At 34.3% G+C, this 15,348-nt stretch overlaps 2 protein-coding genes and 1 pseudogene across 2 annotated transcripts; all 3 read right to left on the bottom strand.

Moving 5' to 3' along the window:
- Positions 1–477: 477 nt before the first annotated feature.
- On the bottom strand, positions 478–1,578 carry LOC11443712 (LEAF RUST 10 DISEASE-RESISTANCE LOCUS RECEPTOR-LIKE PROTEIN KINASE-like 2.4). Its single transcript, XM_003592565.4, has one exon. It carries the CDS (start codon positions 1,552–1,554, stop codon positions 478–480), a length of 1,077 nt encoding a protein of 358 aa, XP_003592613.4. The 5' UTR covers positions 1,555–1,578.
- A 6,205-nt stretch (positions 1,579–7,783) lies between these two features.
- LOC11428296 (LEAF RUST 10 DISEASE-RESISTANCE LOCUS RECEPTOR-LIKE PROTEIN KINASE-like 1.1) lies at positions 7,784–10,846 on the bottom strand. Its single transcript, XM_024773625.2, has 4 exons — positions 10,099–10,846; positions 9,623–9,655; positions 9,071–9,283; positions 7,784–8,958 (listed from the first exon to the last, which is right to left on the bottom strand). The coding sequence occupies exons 1-4, from the start codon at positions 10,799–10,801 to the stop codon at positions 7,955–7,957; spliced, it is 1,953 nt and encodes a 650-aa protein (XP_024629393.1). The 5' UTR covers positions 10,802–10,846; the 3' UTR covers positions 7,784–7,954.
- A 1,189-nt stretch (positions 10,847–12,035) lies between these two features.
- LOC11438203 (LEAF RUST 10 DISEASE-RESISTANCE LOCUS RECEPTOR-LIKE PROTEIN KINASE-like 1.1) lies at positions 12,036–14,695 on the bottom strand (annotated as a pseudogene).
- Positions 14,696–15,348: the final 653 nt, after the last annotated feature.

The following is a 15,348-nucleotide window of genomic DNA, read 5'->3' as shown; positions in this document are numbered from 1 at the left end:
TAGGAGGTGTTAACTTCTTATTCTTCAACAATTTCATCTCAACGTGGTCGAGTGAAGACAGTGACAGTGAACGTACATTAATACGTGATATCCCTGCTCCACGACCTATTACTTCATCTTCATGTCCAAACTCTTCCCTCCCACTGCCACTATAAATTTTTCTCAACACCTCCAAAACCTCATCCATTGAAGGCCTCAATTCCTTGTCCCGTTGCAAACCCGTGTCTTTTTTTTTTGTTTCATTCAAATAGTTTTTTTAAAACTTCTAATGCTGTCGGACCCAAATTGGGCATCAACGTCACATTCGAAAATGTGTTTCTGTCTCTCTAAAAATGATGATCATGATCTCAGAGAATTTCCTCATTCCTTAATTGCTCATTGGTAATAAAACATAATCCAGAGATATAATACAAAAGAAATGATGACATTTTTTTCTAGTGCTACATACTCTACATTGCAACTTAATATCCACACAAATTAAAGTGTTTCAGATGATAAATTGATCAAAGATCTTGAAGGAGAGGACAAAAAGGGTTTGGGTGGTATTTCTAGCACTTGAAGGCTCCCTTCTAGCATTTCCACCACTTTATTCATTGCTGGTCGATGTGAAGGGTCGGTTGGTATGCACCATAAACTCACCATTGTCATCTTTCTTACCATCTCTTCATCAATTTCATTTTTAATACACTTGAGTCCAAGATCTTGATTCAATTCAAGACGCTTGTAGATCCAATGTGGAAAATATAACTCGCTAGAACAATCCACTTCAACTTTGATGTTCTTTCTTCGACCAACCATTTCTAAAACCATCATTCCATAACTGTAGACATCTGATTTGTGTGACACCCCACCAAAATGTCTAGAGAACAGCTCTGGAGCAATATATCCTGGTGTCCCCCTTGCACCAAATATTGATACAATGCTTTCTTTTCTTGGACATATTTTAGCAAGTCCAAAATCTGAAATTTTTGGACACAAATCATCGTCAAGTAATATATTATGAGGTTTTATGTCAAAATGTAAGATTCTAGTGTTGCAGCCTCTGTGCATGTACTCTAACCCACGAGCAACGCCAACAGCAATATCATACAACATTTTGCATTCCAATTGGCCATCATCCTTCAATGGATTTTTCTCGTATATGAACTTCTCAAGAGATCCATTAAGCATGAATTCGTATATTAGTGCCTTTTTAGAACCATCCAAACAGAACCCCAAAAGTCTAAGAACGTTGACATGCGAAGTTCTATTGATACTCGCAACTTCATTAATGAAATCATCCCCGTCGCCTTTTGATTCACTTAAAACCTTCACAGCAACAACACGCTCATCACGTAACCTCCCTTTGTATACACTTCCGAACCCTCCTTGGCCTAATTTGTTTCTAAAAGAGTTTGTTATTTTCTTGACATCTGCATAACTATACCTAGCAGCTGGAAGAGGTCCATGTTCTTTCAAAAACTCCTCAATAATTTGATGGGTTGAACTCTCCTTCTTGAACAGATGAAATGTTGGAGGGAATATCTTTGTCTTGGTGCAGCATGCAAACAACATCAGCACTGCAACTCCAACAGCCACCACAACCGCTGGAGAATTATAAATTATTTAAATAAAACGGGAATGTTAAATGTAAGAAAGTAATGAGCTTGGTATATATACTAGTATATAATATTAAACGAAAAGCAACAACAATAAGTTTTATAAATAAAAAGCAACGACAATAAGTTTTATCCCAGCAAGTATGATCTTTTACATGGATCAAACGAAGTCATGATGTTCTATCATAAATTTTATCTCTATCCATGTATATAAACAAAAGGCGTAAGTATTTTTATATGGAGAATGCTAGTAAATACCCTTAGGTAATTGTTTAACGAGCCAAACGAGGTAAATTTGTATGAAAAATGGTATATTTGCTACTTTAATAAATGTTAAAAGACTATGTTGGTAAAAATAATAAATAGCTGATAAACTAGTTGATATCTTATAGCTACTGGTTGATGACTATATCTTATAGCTTATCGTTGATAGTTGATGATTGATGACTTATAAGTTATATCTGATAAGTTAGTTGGAGTAAATGTAAAATGACATAAAAAAAGTCATTATTAATTCATTATAAAATTTATATCATCATTTAATATTTAAGTAGTTAGAAATCTAGTATTTTCCTTTCAAAAAAAAAAAGAAATCTAGTATATTAAATTAAATTTTATTCTTTAAAATTTTATTTTATATTTATTTTCATTTCACTATCTATACTTTATAAAAAAAAAAAACAAATATAATGATAAAATATAAAGAGCAAAAGATTGAGAAGTAAAAAATAAAAAAATAGACGTAACCAAGAAAAATAGTCGCGATGAAAAAATTTAAGTATCATATTTAGACGTAAAATATATATATATATATATATATATAGAGACAGGATCCGTTGACACCAGATATCAACGAATCCGTTGACACCAAATCTCAACCATCGATTTTATTTGATCAAAGGCTTATAATAGTTTCTAAATTAACCCATCCTTCCTCTCCCGTATACCATTATGTTTTAATTAATTAAAAACCCCAATTCTCGTAATAGGCTTTATTGATTCTCTTCACATATCTCAATCATATCATTGTTCATACCCATCACCTCTTGATTTTTCCAGACGCTTAGAATTGGCAACAATTCACATATATAATAATTTTTTATCATTCTAGTGCTTCCAATTATTTGAATCTTTGAAGTTGAAAGGTAATACCACCAGTTTCTGCTTTTCTGGTTTATATGCCAAAAGCTAAGAGCCAAAAAAGCAACATCCAATTTATACACAGCTACAATTTCATGAACAATTAAGAAATCGCAGCTTACATACCAAAATGAATCATAATAGATTTCAGCAGCAATTATCGTAAAACATACTCGCACCGGTTCCTGGATTCATGACAGCGATTCTAATATCAGGGTTCATATACGAATTGAAAAATAAACCAAAAATCCCCAAATTGAAATCTAGGGTTTATAATCCATATACATTGAGATTTCTATTTTATGAACATTCGTAATTTGCAATTTTCCTAGGTTGAATCCCTTCTCCAATTGCGATCGTTTTCATTACCTTCGTCCATATGTTGAATTAAGTAAGAGGAAATAGAGATGAAGACAAGAGAAGAGTATCACCAATATTAATGTTTTCGATTGCAGTTTTTCAACGATTTAATAAAATAATAGTATGTCACTGGGGAAAGATACACACCATATAGAAAAATACGAGCCTTTGATCAAATAAAATTGATGGATGAGATTTGGTGTCAACGAATCCGTTGACACCTGGTGTCAACGGATCCTAACTCATATATATATATATATATATATATATATATATATTAAAAGGGCAAAAAAATTTAAGCATAACAATAGAAAATTAAATGTAAGAATAGAAACAAATATTTCATCCAACCAAGAAATTAATGGATCTGATTACATTTAAAACATAAGGTAAAACTGAATTTCAAATAAAATAATAAGGATAAAATTAGAAAGGAAAAAAAAGATGATATGCTAAACTTAAATCTTATTTGAAATAACATTTGAAAAATAAACTATAAGATAGTAAAATAGACTGTTTTACTCCTATGAACTTGTAAGCTATAAGCTAGTTTATTGGTCTTAGCCAAACATATACCCAAATGCACACAAACTAGTTGTATTGAATATTAAAGTTTGTACATCACCTAAAACCAATATTAGCTTCCAAGTTGAACTTCTACCCCTCCTGCATAATAATTCGAGAGAAATGTTAGGGATACATTCTCTAACACACCCTTTTAACACACACCAATTATAACTTGACATGTCATCCACTATTTTTAATTTGGTAACTTGCTACCGGTTTGATTTTGAAAGAGTATTTATTTTTTTTATTTGGACTTTAACTCTCCATCTTCAGTTTTGAAAAAAACCGTCCATCTTCATTCTTCCATGCGTTTCCACTTTTCACCATGACTGTACCTTCACTTTTTTGGAACCTTTGCAAAAAAAAAAAAAACAGAGAATTTGAGTTTGAAAAAGCATAAGGGTTCCATTTCTATAACAATTTGAGTTTGGTAATTTCTAGTGAGTTTGTTTTAGATTTCGATTTCAACGGGAAGAAAAACGTAATTGGAAATACTTGCAGGAATGAGATTAGTGGAAGGGTGGTTGAAGGAACAAAGGATAGTGACGATTTTTTTTTTTCTTTTCACAATTAAGATTATTGGACGACTTTTGAAAAAAATAATAACGTTGTTTCTTAACTTATGCAGCCGGTTGTCAGGTAAATCAATAAGGAAATTGGATGACGTGGCAATTTATAATTGGTGTGTGTTAAAAGGGTGTGTTAGAGAGTGTGTCCCTAGTATTTCTCAATAATTCAAATAGGAAGTAGTTAGCAAAATTCTAATGATCCATGTAATATCGTAAATGTTTCTGTAAGTTTTGTTAACGCATTACCTTGCGGGGCAATAAATTTGTCCTTTTCTGTCAACACGACAATTAATATTTTTATCACGGTAATGACATTGGTGAAAGATATATGAAGGTTTGAACTGAAAGGTTATTTGATCATCTAAGAATGGAAATGGATTGCCGGAAAGTGCAAAGCCTAATTCATTGACAGGAAGATGCAATGACGAACAGGACACGAAAGAGTGGTTGGACTCATCATCAAATATTGAATCGCCAAAGTAAAAATCATAGGGATGACAAGAACTATTTCTGAAGAAATTACTTGGAGGTTGGATGCCTAATTTTCGGGTACGGTTGCATTTGAAAGCTGTTATGTAGTTTTTCATAAAAAAAAGTTCCAAAAGGAGAGGAAGGAAGGAGTGTAATATTAACATGGCTGAATGCCTCACAAGCATTCTTCTCCAAAAGCTTGGTGATATTGGGGTCAATAATGGAAATAGTGTTGCCAATGGACCCGCGATTATCAATGTTTGTAACTTGAAAGAGTTTTCCTCCTTTGGTTAACTGGACGTGCTTCATAGCAGTTTTGTTGAGATTATCACAACCTTGAATTGCCAATGTACCACAGCTTGGGAATTCAACTGTTGTAAAAGGGTATTTAATCAATTCCACAATCAAATGATTCTGGACAATCATCACTGTGTCCATTTCCTTTCCTAGTTAAGACAAGTAGCAGTAACACAATTAAATGAGAGAACAAAAGACGTACTACTACATAAACTAGAGCCATATCCAATTGTGTTTATCAATTTTATTTTCTTTACAACAATTGTGTTTATCAATTTGTTCCACACTTTCTTAATTTGTAGTGCATAAAGATATCCTTCTGAGCCAATTGACACGTTAGTTGACTTGTAAAATGAGTACCACACAAGTCTTATGAGTCTGCGGCTATGGGATGGGACCCGAGTGACTATAATTAATTGATCTCCAATTATTTGAAACCTATTTGAAACCTATTATTTGAAATTTTTTGTAAGGATTAAAAAACTATTAAAATTAAAGAGTATGCTTAAAAGATTCCAATTTGTTGGAACAAAAATCATAATTAACCTTAACATTTTAGAACATGAAAAAAAATCCCCCAAAAAAGTTCAAATTTTTTATTAATCATTGTGTTCAACATATATTTTTTTAAACAAACATACTTTTAGTAACAATAACCTCCTAAAACAACTTTTTATTTAGGAAAAGATAAAAACTAACTTTACTAGCTTAACATTATTATTGTTACTAAAAAAAATATTGATAATGTCTCTTCTCAACGATGGGTTATCAATTTCTGTTATTTTCTTATGACCATTATCAATCCATATGTAGAATGAACTTAATCCATTTTTATTTTCTAGCGTCTTATAACTTATGTTTCTAGTATAATAATTGAGTCTTTCTCGGTAGTTCAATATCCATATAGCTATCTATATATTTTTTATTGTCCTATCACATACAATATACGAATGAAACCATCGAAAAATATATAAAAATCTCTTGACTATTACTTTGCCTAAGATGGCCTTCTTCCGCGTCCTGTAAAATTTCCAAAAATGCCCTTGTGCATTTTGGATTTTAAAATTCAGATTCATGTTTACTATTTCGGATTTTATAATCCGGACAATTCTTATGTATTATCAGCCATCAGACTCTCTCACATTTCAGCAATTTTGAGTTTTGCTTTTAAAAACAACAAAAAAAACTAAGTAAAAAATGCTAAAAACCTGTCAAATAAAATTATAAAATAGTACCAAAAAATTCTAAAAATCAAATAAAACTAATGCAAATTTTTTCGGATTTTTCTAAGAATATGAAAAATGAGTCTAAACGATGGAATTTTGAATTTTGAGGGGCGGAGTCCCGTAAGAAGTCCCTTGAATTTTTTCTGATTTTCTGGGGAAGTTTCGGAGCAATCCGATCAAGTAGGCTGAAAACCCGATTTTTAACTAAGAACATGTAACAATGACCCAAAACATAAGAATGAGAGTTAGGAAGATTAATATTGTCCCTAAAATGACTATCTATGTTACAAACATGGTTAGAATTTATGCTGATACAGTTCGGATTATATAATCCGAACTGTTTTACCTTGAAAAGGGGTGTTTAGGGGGTTTCTGGATTATGTAATCCGGAAACATCATGTAACGCGCCCTATTTTTTGAAGTTTCCAGATTACAAAATTCGTTACTCATTTTTTCACCCTTTAACAAAAGAAAACACCATTCCGGATTATATAATCCGGAATGCTCCGAGGGTAATTTTAGAAAAAAAAATAGGGCGCGCGAGGAAATACATAGGATGAAAAAAGTAATGCTCAAATCTCTTTTGTTGAATGCATATGTGAACACTTCACATAAAATATGGTGTCCACTGTACAACATTTGAATTGATATGCATTTAGACATTCAATTGGCTTAACAAAATAAGACTCATCAGAATTGAAACTATCAAACCTGTTGATTAAAGTATCTCCAAAATCATCTACGTCATATTTCAAAAATCAAAATATGTTAATGAAAGAAACGATACCCAATGCAACGAACAATGATAAGTATGAAAGCAATTATACCTAATGATTTAACTATTGTCTAATGCTTCCATAGAAGAAAAGAATCGATGACGAAAAAAATGATAACAAGTTACAACAACAATGAAAAGAGAAACTGAAAAAGTGTGTATGCAATTTATAACCAGAGTGAAAGGAATGAGAAGAGGCGTGGCGGCGTTTCTATTTTTTCATTTGATGGAAATTTAAAGTTTTTAACGGGAGGGGAGATTTGTGTCATGTGACAAAATAGAGGGGGTATTTTTCCCATTTCAAATTTTAATTAAAAATCAGTTGTATCCGCCAAAGAACCAACAGATACAATAAATAAGCATTTCAGCGGTTTGAACCTGTTGAACGAAATGAATTATTGTTTTTGTTTTCATATTATGAATTGAAAAACTATATACTATATAGTATAGGAGTATCGTTTTGCATCTAGAAAAATTCCAATAGTTTCATATCAAATCAAATTACTTAAAACTGAAATCCCTAAATTCCATGATCATCATCAGTAGCCGCCACTTTGCTTTCTTCGCAAATCGCAAATGTTGAACGGTGCTCAGGTAACTCGTTGTTTCTTGCTACTCTGTCAATCGGACCACCATGCTAATTTTATTCCCTTTTGATATGATAAAAAATCTCTTAAGTATGTACTATAGGAATAAGATAAACTCTTAAAGTATAAATAATACTATATGATTACACTGAATTTTCTTATTTTTTTTCATAAATCATCATAACCCAATTACTTACAAGAGAATGAACATAGAGAAGTATCAAATAATGTAGTATATAGGTGCAATTCTGCTCTAGCTAATTATATTATAGTAACGAATTCAAATTATGCAATGGGAGAAAAGAAAACACAATAAAGGAAATATGCTAATTGACCAGATTACATTTCCTCTACAAGTGTTATATTAAATCCGGCTTGCTGACTGACCGCTGACATTAGAAGTAGTCGATTCACTATCCCATTTATCCGTCACACCCGTAGGAGACGTTAACTTTTTATTCTTCAACAATTTCATCTCAACGTGATCGGGTGAGGACGATGACAGTGAACATACGTTAATACTCGACATCACTGCTCCACGAGCTATTACTTCCTCTACATTTCCAAACTCATCCCTCCCACTAACACTATCAATTCTCCTCAGCACGTCCAAAACCTCATCCATTGAGGGCCTCAATTCCTTATCCCGCTGCAAACACTGAAAAGCCAACTCTGCTATCAAAACTATTTTCCTTTTAACATCCTTATCTGACTCAAAGCCAAGGGAAGGATCCACAAGCTCATGGATTTTACTTTTTTGAATCTTCCGTATGGCTAAATTTGCCAAGTTTATCTCATCCTTATCTCTGCTCATATCAACTGCTGGCATAGACGATATCAGCTCAACAAGTACAACTCCAAAGCTGTAAACATCACTCTTGCTTGTAAGCCTGTAGCATTGATGATATTCCGGATCCATATATCCCGGGGTTCCTTGTGGAGCTGTGGAGACGTGTGTGATATCATTTGGGAACAGTTTTGATAGTCCAAAGTCTGCAACTTTAATGCAAAAGGTGTTGTCAAGGAGAATGTTGTTTGTTTTCACATCACGGTGAATGATTTCAGAAGCATGGAGATAAGCCAAAGCAGTAGCAGTCTCTAAGGCAACTTTCATTCGAATATGCCATGGAAGAAAGCCAGGATTCGTTGATTCACAACGCAGATGACTGGAAACAGTTCCATTTGAAATGTATTCATATACAAGCAATAGTTCATGACTATGATGTGAAGTACAGCCATAGAGAGAAACTAGATTTCTGTGGCGCAATCGAGTGAGGATTTTGATTTCATTCATGAACTGTTCAACTCGTTTAAAGTTGTGCTGAAATAAGCGCTTCACAGCAACTTCACGTCCATCTTTGAGTTTTCCTGGTTGTTAAAGATGAAAGCAAGAGTTATTATTTACTTATAACTACAGGGAAGTTCTAATTAAACCTACCGCCTTTTCATAGATAGTAGAGTTTGTGAGTGCTACACATACCGTAATAAACAGTGCCAAATCCTCCTTCTCCAAGTTCTCTTGAACTGTCAAAAATTTTTGTTGCTACTTCAAGATCCTTAAAGGAAAAGACCGGCACCCCATGGTAGAAACTGTTACTCTCTGTATATTTATTTGAGTAGAAATCAGGAACACGTCGTTTGCAGCGCCATATAATCAGCAACCCGGTTATAATAATGACAAGAAGTCCAATGCCTAGAAATCAATAAAGGTGAGAAAAATTCAATAATTTATTGAATATTAACTTGAAGAGCATGCAAAGGGAATTTGAAATACTCTCTGATTGACTGTGATTGCTTGACTATTATATCCTCCACCGTTCAAACTGTGATAGGTCTATAAAAAGGGAAATAAATATATAGGCAAAAATATATCGTGCCATCTAAAATTCCTATATAAAAATATTCATTCCCATTAAAAGGGGGAGTAGGGTATAAAATAGATGGAACATATGATATGTGTATGATGCTCATAATCTTTAAATATCGACATTCGAAATTCAAGAAAATTCTATGTTAGAGGAACAAACATTACCAAGTCCTAACTTCCACGCCAAACTTTTATCCCCTGCAGCAGAAATCAAAGGTACCGATTAAATTGAAAACAAGCAATAAAGTGAAGACTTGAGACTAAATTATGTATTTTGACCCCGACAGCAGCTGCACTTGAGACTAAATTATGTATTTTGACCCCGACAGCAGCTGCACGGTGCAGCAGCTGAAGGGGATCCATTTCCTTAAATTACTATACAAGGATGGAAATTTCAAATTTCTATTCTACTGTATATAATACAGTCTAGTAACTGATACTTAGGATTGAACACTGTTGGGTGCCAAAATTTTAGTATACGTCCAACGAAAAAGTCTTAGAAGTTGGATTTTCTGGTAACCTTTTTTTAACAACCTTTGTTGTGTAACCTTTGGTTGAGGTCTATTTAATGCCCTTCAATCAGGACAACCTCCCCTCTCTTAAACTCTTTTTAACAATGCGCATGTATTGTGAAAGCATACCTTCGGCACAGTGGAATTTTCCTTGAATATCAAGTCGGCATCGTCCCCCTTGATGATGAAGACACTGGTTACAATCATCAGATAATTGTACTACAATGGAGATCTGAGGAGATAGAAACTCAAAGGGGTCATCATTGGGCATGTCTCTTACCGCAGCCTGACACTGTGTACACTGTGCTAAAGAGTTTGGCACTTTGAAAGGAGGAGGTCTCACAATATTTTGAAGGTCATAGTAGATATCATAACCGGAACAGTTTGCGTAGTTTTGAAATGATTTTGGAGGGGTGACCTTAAGGGAGCGATTGCATTTGAACATAGTTATATTAAATTTGAGGTAGAAAGAACCCAAAGGAGTAGTGGGAGGAACAGGATAATTGTGAAAGGCTTGGCATTTTTTGGATAGCAAATACTTCCGCTGTGTTTTATCTGAGACCGTGATGGTATTACCTTCCACGTATGTAACTATTAAAGGCTGTTTGGATGGCATCTTTCCTAGTTGGATGCTTTTGGGAGCAGATGTATTTTTTTTATCACAACCACTTATGGCCAGTATGCCACAGTGAGGGTATTGTGTGACTGTGAAAGGGAAGGTAATTTGGCCAAGATATCCACAACTAAAGGAGGTTGGACATCCTCCATCTTGAGCTGAAACAAGCAGTAACTGGAAGAATATTAATGATTTGAAAATGAAAAGGGGGTTCATTGTGTATTGCAAGGCCAAGATACGGAAACAGTGGTGGAAAATAAGCAAGAAAATCCCCCACTTTATAGGTAGAGATTGTAATGTGATTCACTAATGAAAGTGTGTTGTACTTCACTCTTTAACTTCCACAATATATCCCCGTATTGAACCACCTAATACGCAAGTTGACTTGAAATAAGAAAGACTAGTGGAATTTGTTAGAGAAAAGGTTATCTTGCAAGAAGGGCAAGTCCTCGCTTACAGAATTCTTATTCCACTGTATCAATCCAACGTAGAAGTGAGAGTTAAGGTGAGGTGACCAGTTCATGATGCCACGTACGTGCTGTCTCTGTATTGTTTTGGTTATTGGCCTTTTTCTACTATGACATCCATCTCATTTCAATTCAACACTATGTGTTGTTAATAGAAAAAAGTAGATAAAATAAAGTCATACAGCAATTAATTCCTCCTAAAAGGCTAAAAACATTAAGCATGACAATCATTCTATTTAACTGTATTTTTTATTTTTTTTTAACTTCGAAGAGTATCTTCTCTCATGGATAGATATGAACTATCATAAAATATAATAGTATCGTGTAGTTTAGTCAATCCAACCTAGTAAGATAATGTTTGATTGTTGTATTTTCTACCGGTAGTTTTGATATATTGTCGAGGACTTATCTGGAACAAATTTTTATCTTAAAACAATTGAAGTATGACACTATGATTTTGGCATCATTTTGCAATGTTATTACTTTAAGTAATTTAGTCCCTAAATTATTTTTATTAGGAATTAAATTGATAGTTTATTTTTATTTCAAATATAGATCTTCATATTGTTACTATTAGTGCTTTTGGTTCAATTGTTGGGACACAATTGCAATTCGCAAGCAAATCTTATCCATGAAAGTTATGCCATTTTATCTATTAAGATAAGAAGAGAGAGAGAATAGAAGCATGAGGAGGGCTCCAATAATATCAAATGAGAAGTCCTAACATTACAAGAGACGAAGAAAAAAATTTGGTGTTAACCTTCCGGTTTCAAGGAAAAAGGTCTTTATAATCATTTGAGCTCAATTGCTTGGTTCGAAGGAAGCAAATAAAATCTCATATAAAAGAAGAGAGAATCAAATCATTATATACACACTACTGTCTAAAAGGACAAAAACTGCCCTTAATATAGTTGTAACAAAACCCTTTTTGTATAACATATTATCTAAGATTATTAAAAAAAATATATATTACAAAAGTTGGGGGAGGGAAGATACATTATATTTAAACTCGTTTACAATGACAATAGAGCTAAAATCTAATCACTTGTATACCAAAAGTAAAAAGTGTGCCCTCTTATTATGAATGACAATGTTTAAATGCTGCATATCAGTAATTAGTTTGCAAGGCTATGCTATCAACGACCACTGGTATTAGAAGGTACTGGATTTACTATCCCATTTATCAACCACAGCTTTAGGTGATGGCTGTGGCATCATTTTTTGGAATAGTCCAATCTCAATCTCATTCCCATCCCCATCTGGTGAAGGTGGAGAGGGTGGACACACATCTTCTTCAACTATATGCTCAGGCACATCCTTCCCACTTTCAATTCTCATCAACATCTTCAAAACCTCTTCCATGGAAGGTCTCAATTCCTTGTCCCTTTGCAAACATTGAAAAGCTAACTCTGCCACCGAAACTATCATCCGCTTTATCTCATTGTCTGAATCAAAACCAAGATAAGGATCCACCAACTCAATTAATGCACCCTCTTGTATTTTCTTTAAGGCCAGGTTTGACAAGTTAATCTCATCCTTATGCCTCTTCATATCAACTGGAAGCTTAGATGATATTAGCTCAATGACCACAACACCAAAACTGTATACATCACTCTTGCTAGTAAGCTGGTAGCATTGGTGATATTCTGGATCAACATAACCCGGTGTCCCTTGTGGTGCCGTGGAAGCATGGGTGATATCGAGGGGGAATAGCCTTGAAAGACCAAAATCTCCAACTTTGACACTGAAGTTATCTGTGAGGAGAATGTTTTTGGTTTTTACGTCACGGTGGATGATGCCTGAAGCATGCAGATAAGCCAATGAGCTTGCTGTCTCTATGGCAATTTTCATCCTGATATGCCATGGCAGTGTGCCTGATCTTGCTAGATTGCCGTGGAGATGGCAATCAACAGTGTGATTTGGAACATATTCGTACACGAGCAGTAGTTCGTTGCTGTGATATGAAGTACTGCCATAAAGGGATACAAGATTCGTGTGGCGTGTGCGAGCAAGGATCTCAATTTCATTCGTGAACTGTTCTACTCGCCTCCAGTTATGTTCATATAGGCGCTTCACAGCAACTTCTCGTCCATCGTGCAGTTTTCCTGGTTGTTATTTGTTAAGGATCAGATCAGGTAATCATTAGTTATTCAACATATTGGAAATACTGTATAAGTGTACAACTAAAACATTTCGATAGAGTAAAGTTTGGGAAAGGAACGATTTACCATAGTAAACTATTCCAAAGCCTCCGCTTCCAAGCTGGTGGCCGTGGTGGAAATTATTTGTAGCTTCTTCTAGCTCCTTGTAAGAAAACAGAGGGATTTCAAAGTAGACAGTGCCATTTTCTTGATCTGGATTTCGGTAGGGATCAGTCACATCAGCATATGCGCTTCTCGATTGATTCTGGAGGTCTGATGGAGCACGTTTTCTTCTGGAGAGGCATCGTATTATAAGAATACCCAGTACAAACAATGTAATGCTTAAACCTGTAGTAGGGAAATTCAACTTTCAACCGGATAAAATTTTAAATATATGAAATATTCTTACGTTTCGTTATCAATTAAAAAAATTATTAATTATATATATTACCTATTCCAAGTCCAAGTCCAAGTAGCAGCTTAAAATATTTTCTCTTCCGCTCTGCAGCAGAAGCCAATTTGAAGCAACTTTGTAAGTAAACTGTAAATAAACAAATGGAGTACATGAGAATGAGAAGTTTATTAGAAGCGTACCATTGTCACAGTAAAACATTTGGTTGGCATCAAGCCTGCATTGGCCTCCTCTGTGGTTGCAGCATGCATTACAATCAGCAGATAGTACTATTTTAATAACCATCTGACCAGATACAAATGATAAAATGTGTTCGGTATCAGGCAAATCTTTAGTTGGAAACTGAAGAACCGAGCAGGACGAGAAAAATTTATCTGCCTCATTAGTAACATTGAGATATGGTTTCCTGTTATAATAGATATCGTAGGAAAAGGAAGTACAGTTGTGTTTAAAATACTGTTCTGGTGGATTGATATTATGGCTGCGATTGCATAGGAAAAGAGTTACATTATAATTTATATAAAAAGAAACAAAAGGAGAAGGGGGAGGAAGAGTGTAATTGTGGTTCAAAGTATCACAAGCATTATCTTGCAAACGTTTGTAAAAATCTTGATCAGAAAGTGTAATGGTACTCTGGTCAACGACACCAGTTAGCTCAATTGGTTTTGCATTCTTGTCCAGTTGGATCATTTTGGGTGAATAATAACTGTCATCACAGCCACGTATGAGTATGGAGCCACAGTCTGGTTGTTCTGCCTTGGTGAAAGGGTAATGGAAAATCCCACGAGCTCCACAACTGAATGAGTGTGGACAGTTATATTGGTTCCCATTTCCATACCTTGCTGATAAAATCAACACAAGGAGACAATACAAGAGGAAGCAGAAAAAATCTAATGGAGCCATCTCAAATTTACGAGGAAGAAGTAAAGGATTCTTAACATGAAAAGAAGTAAAATAACTGATTCTTCATTGATGTAGTGAAGGTTAAGTACTAGTGGTGGGAACTGTTACATTATACATACAATGTCTTCACAAATAGATATGTGTCGGTCTCATGTATGAATCAAGTGGTCTAAAAAGATAACTTATTTGTTACGTCAGTTGACTTGGAAAATGAAGGAGGAAGACTTGATGAAAAAAAGAGGCAGATTAACCATAGTCCATATATATGTGAGATAAGCTATAAAGGTTTATTGCTGGCCATTTCTTAATTATCCCACTTATGAAGCTCGACCCCACTGCTCTATTTTCTTTATTGACAAAACAGCACATTGAGACATTGAATCCTTCAACATTGAAATGCTTCCAAATTTATCTTATTTTCCAACTTGGAACTTATTTATTTGATGGTTTAGCCATTAGAGAGAATATTCCCATATTTTCTCACAATTTTTTGCACATTAATTTTTCCACATTGTACTCTTTTTTTTTTTTTTAAGGAAAAAAAAGACTATATACCGTTATTGGGGAGGCCAATGTTGCTCACTTGATAGGGACACTTGTTAAGGTCAAGGTTGGTGATAAAGTAGAAGTGTACATATGATGAAAAATGTGCCATCAATTTGACTGTCACGCATACATTTCATGACTTTTAATTTAATAAACTTCTTGGCACCTGAAGTTTCCAACTAGATTCCAACAGGAAACTTTTCCCCTAAAGACAAAAGCAAGAAAACGAGGACAAAATTTATGGGCATTGGTCATGCTCATCTGAACCATGTGGGGGGGCATCAGCTCATTCTT

Source organism: Medicago truncatula, chromosome 1, assembly GCF_003473485.1.
Source record: "Medicago truncatula cultivar Jemalong A17 chromosome 1, MtrunA17r5.0-ANR, whole genome shotgun sequence".
NCBI classification, from domain to species: domain Eukaryota; kingdom Viridiplantae; phylum Streptophyta; class Magnoliopsida; order Fabales; family Fabaceae; genus Medicago; species Medicago truncatula.
This window is presented reverse-complemented; position numbering and strand designations above follow the sequence as displayed.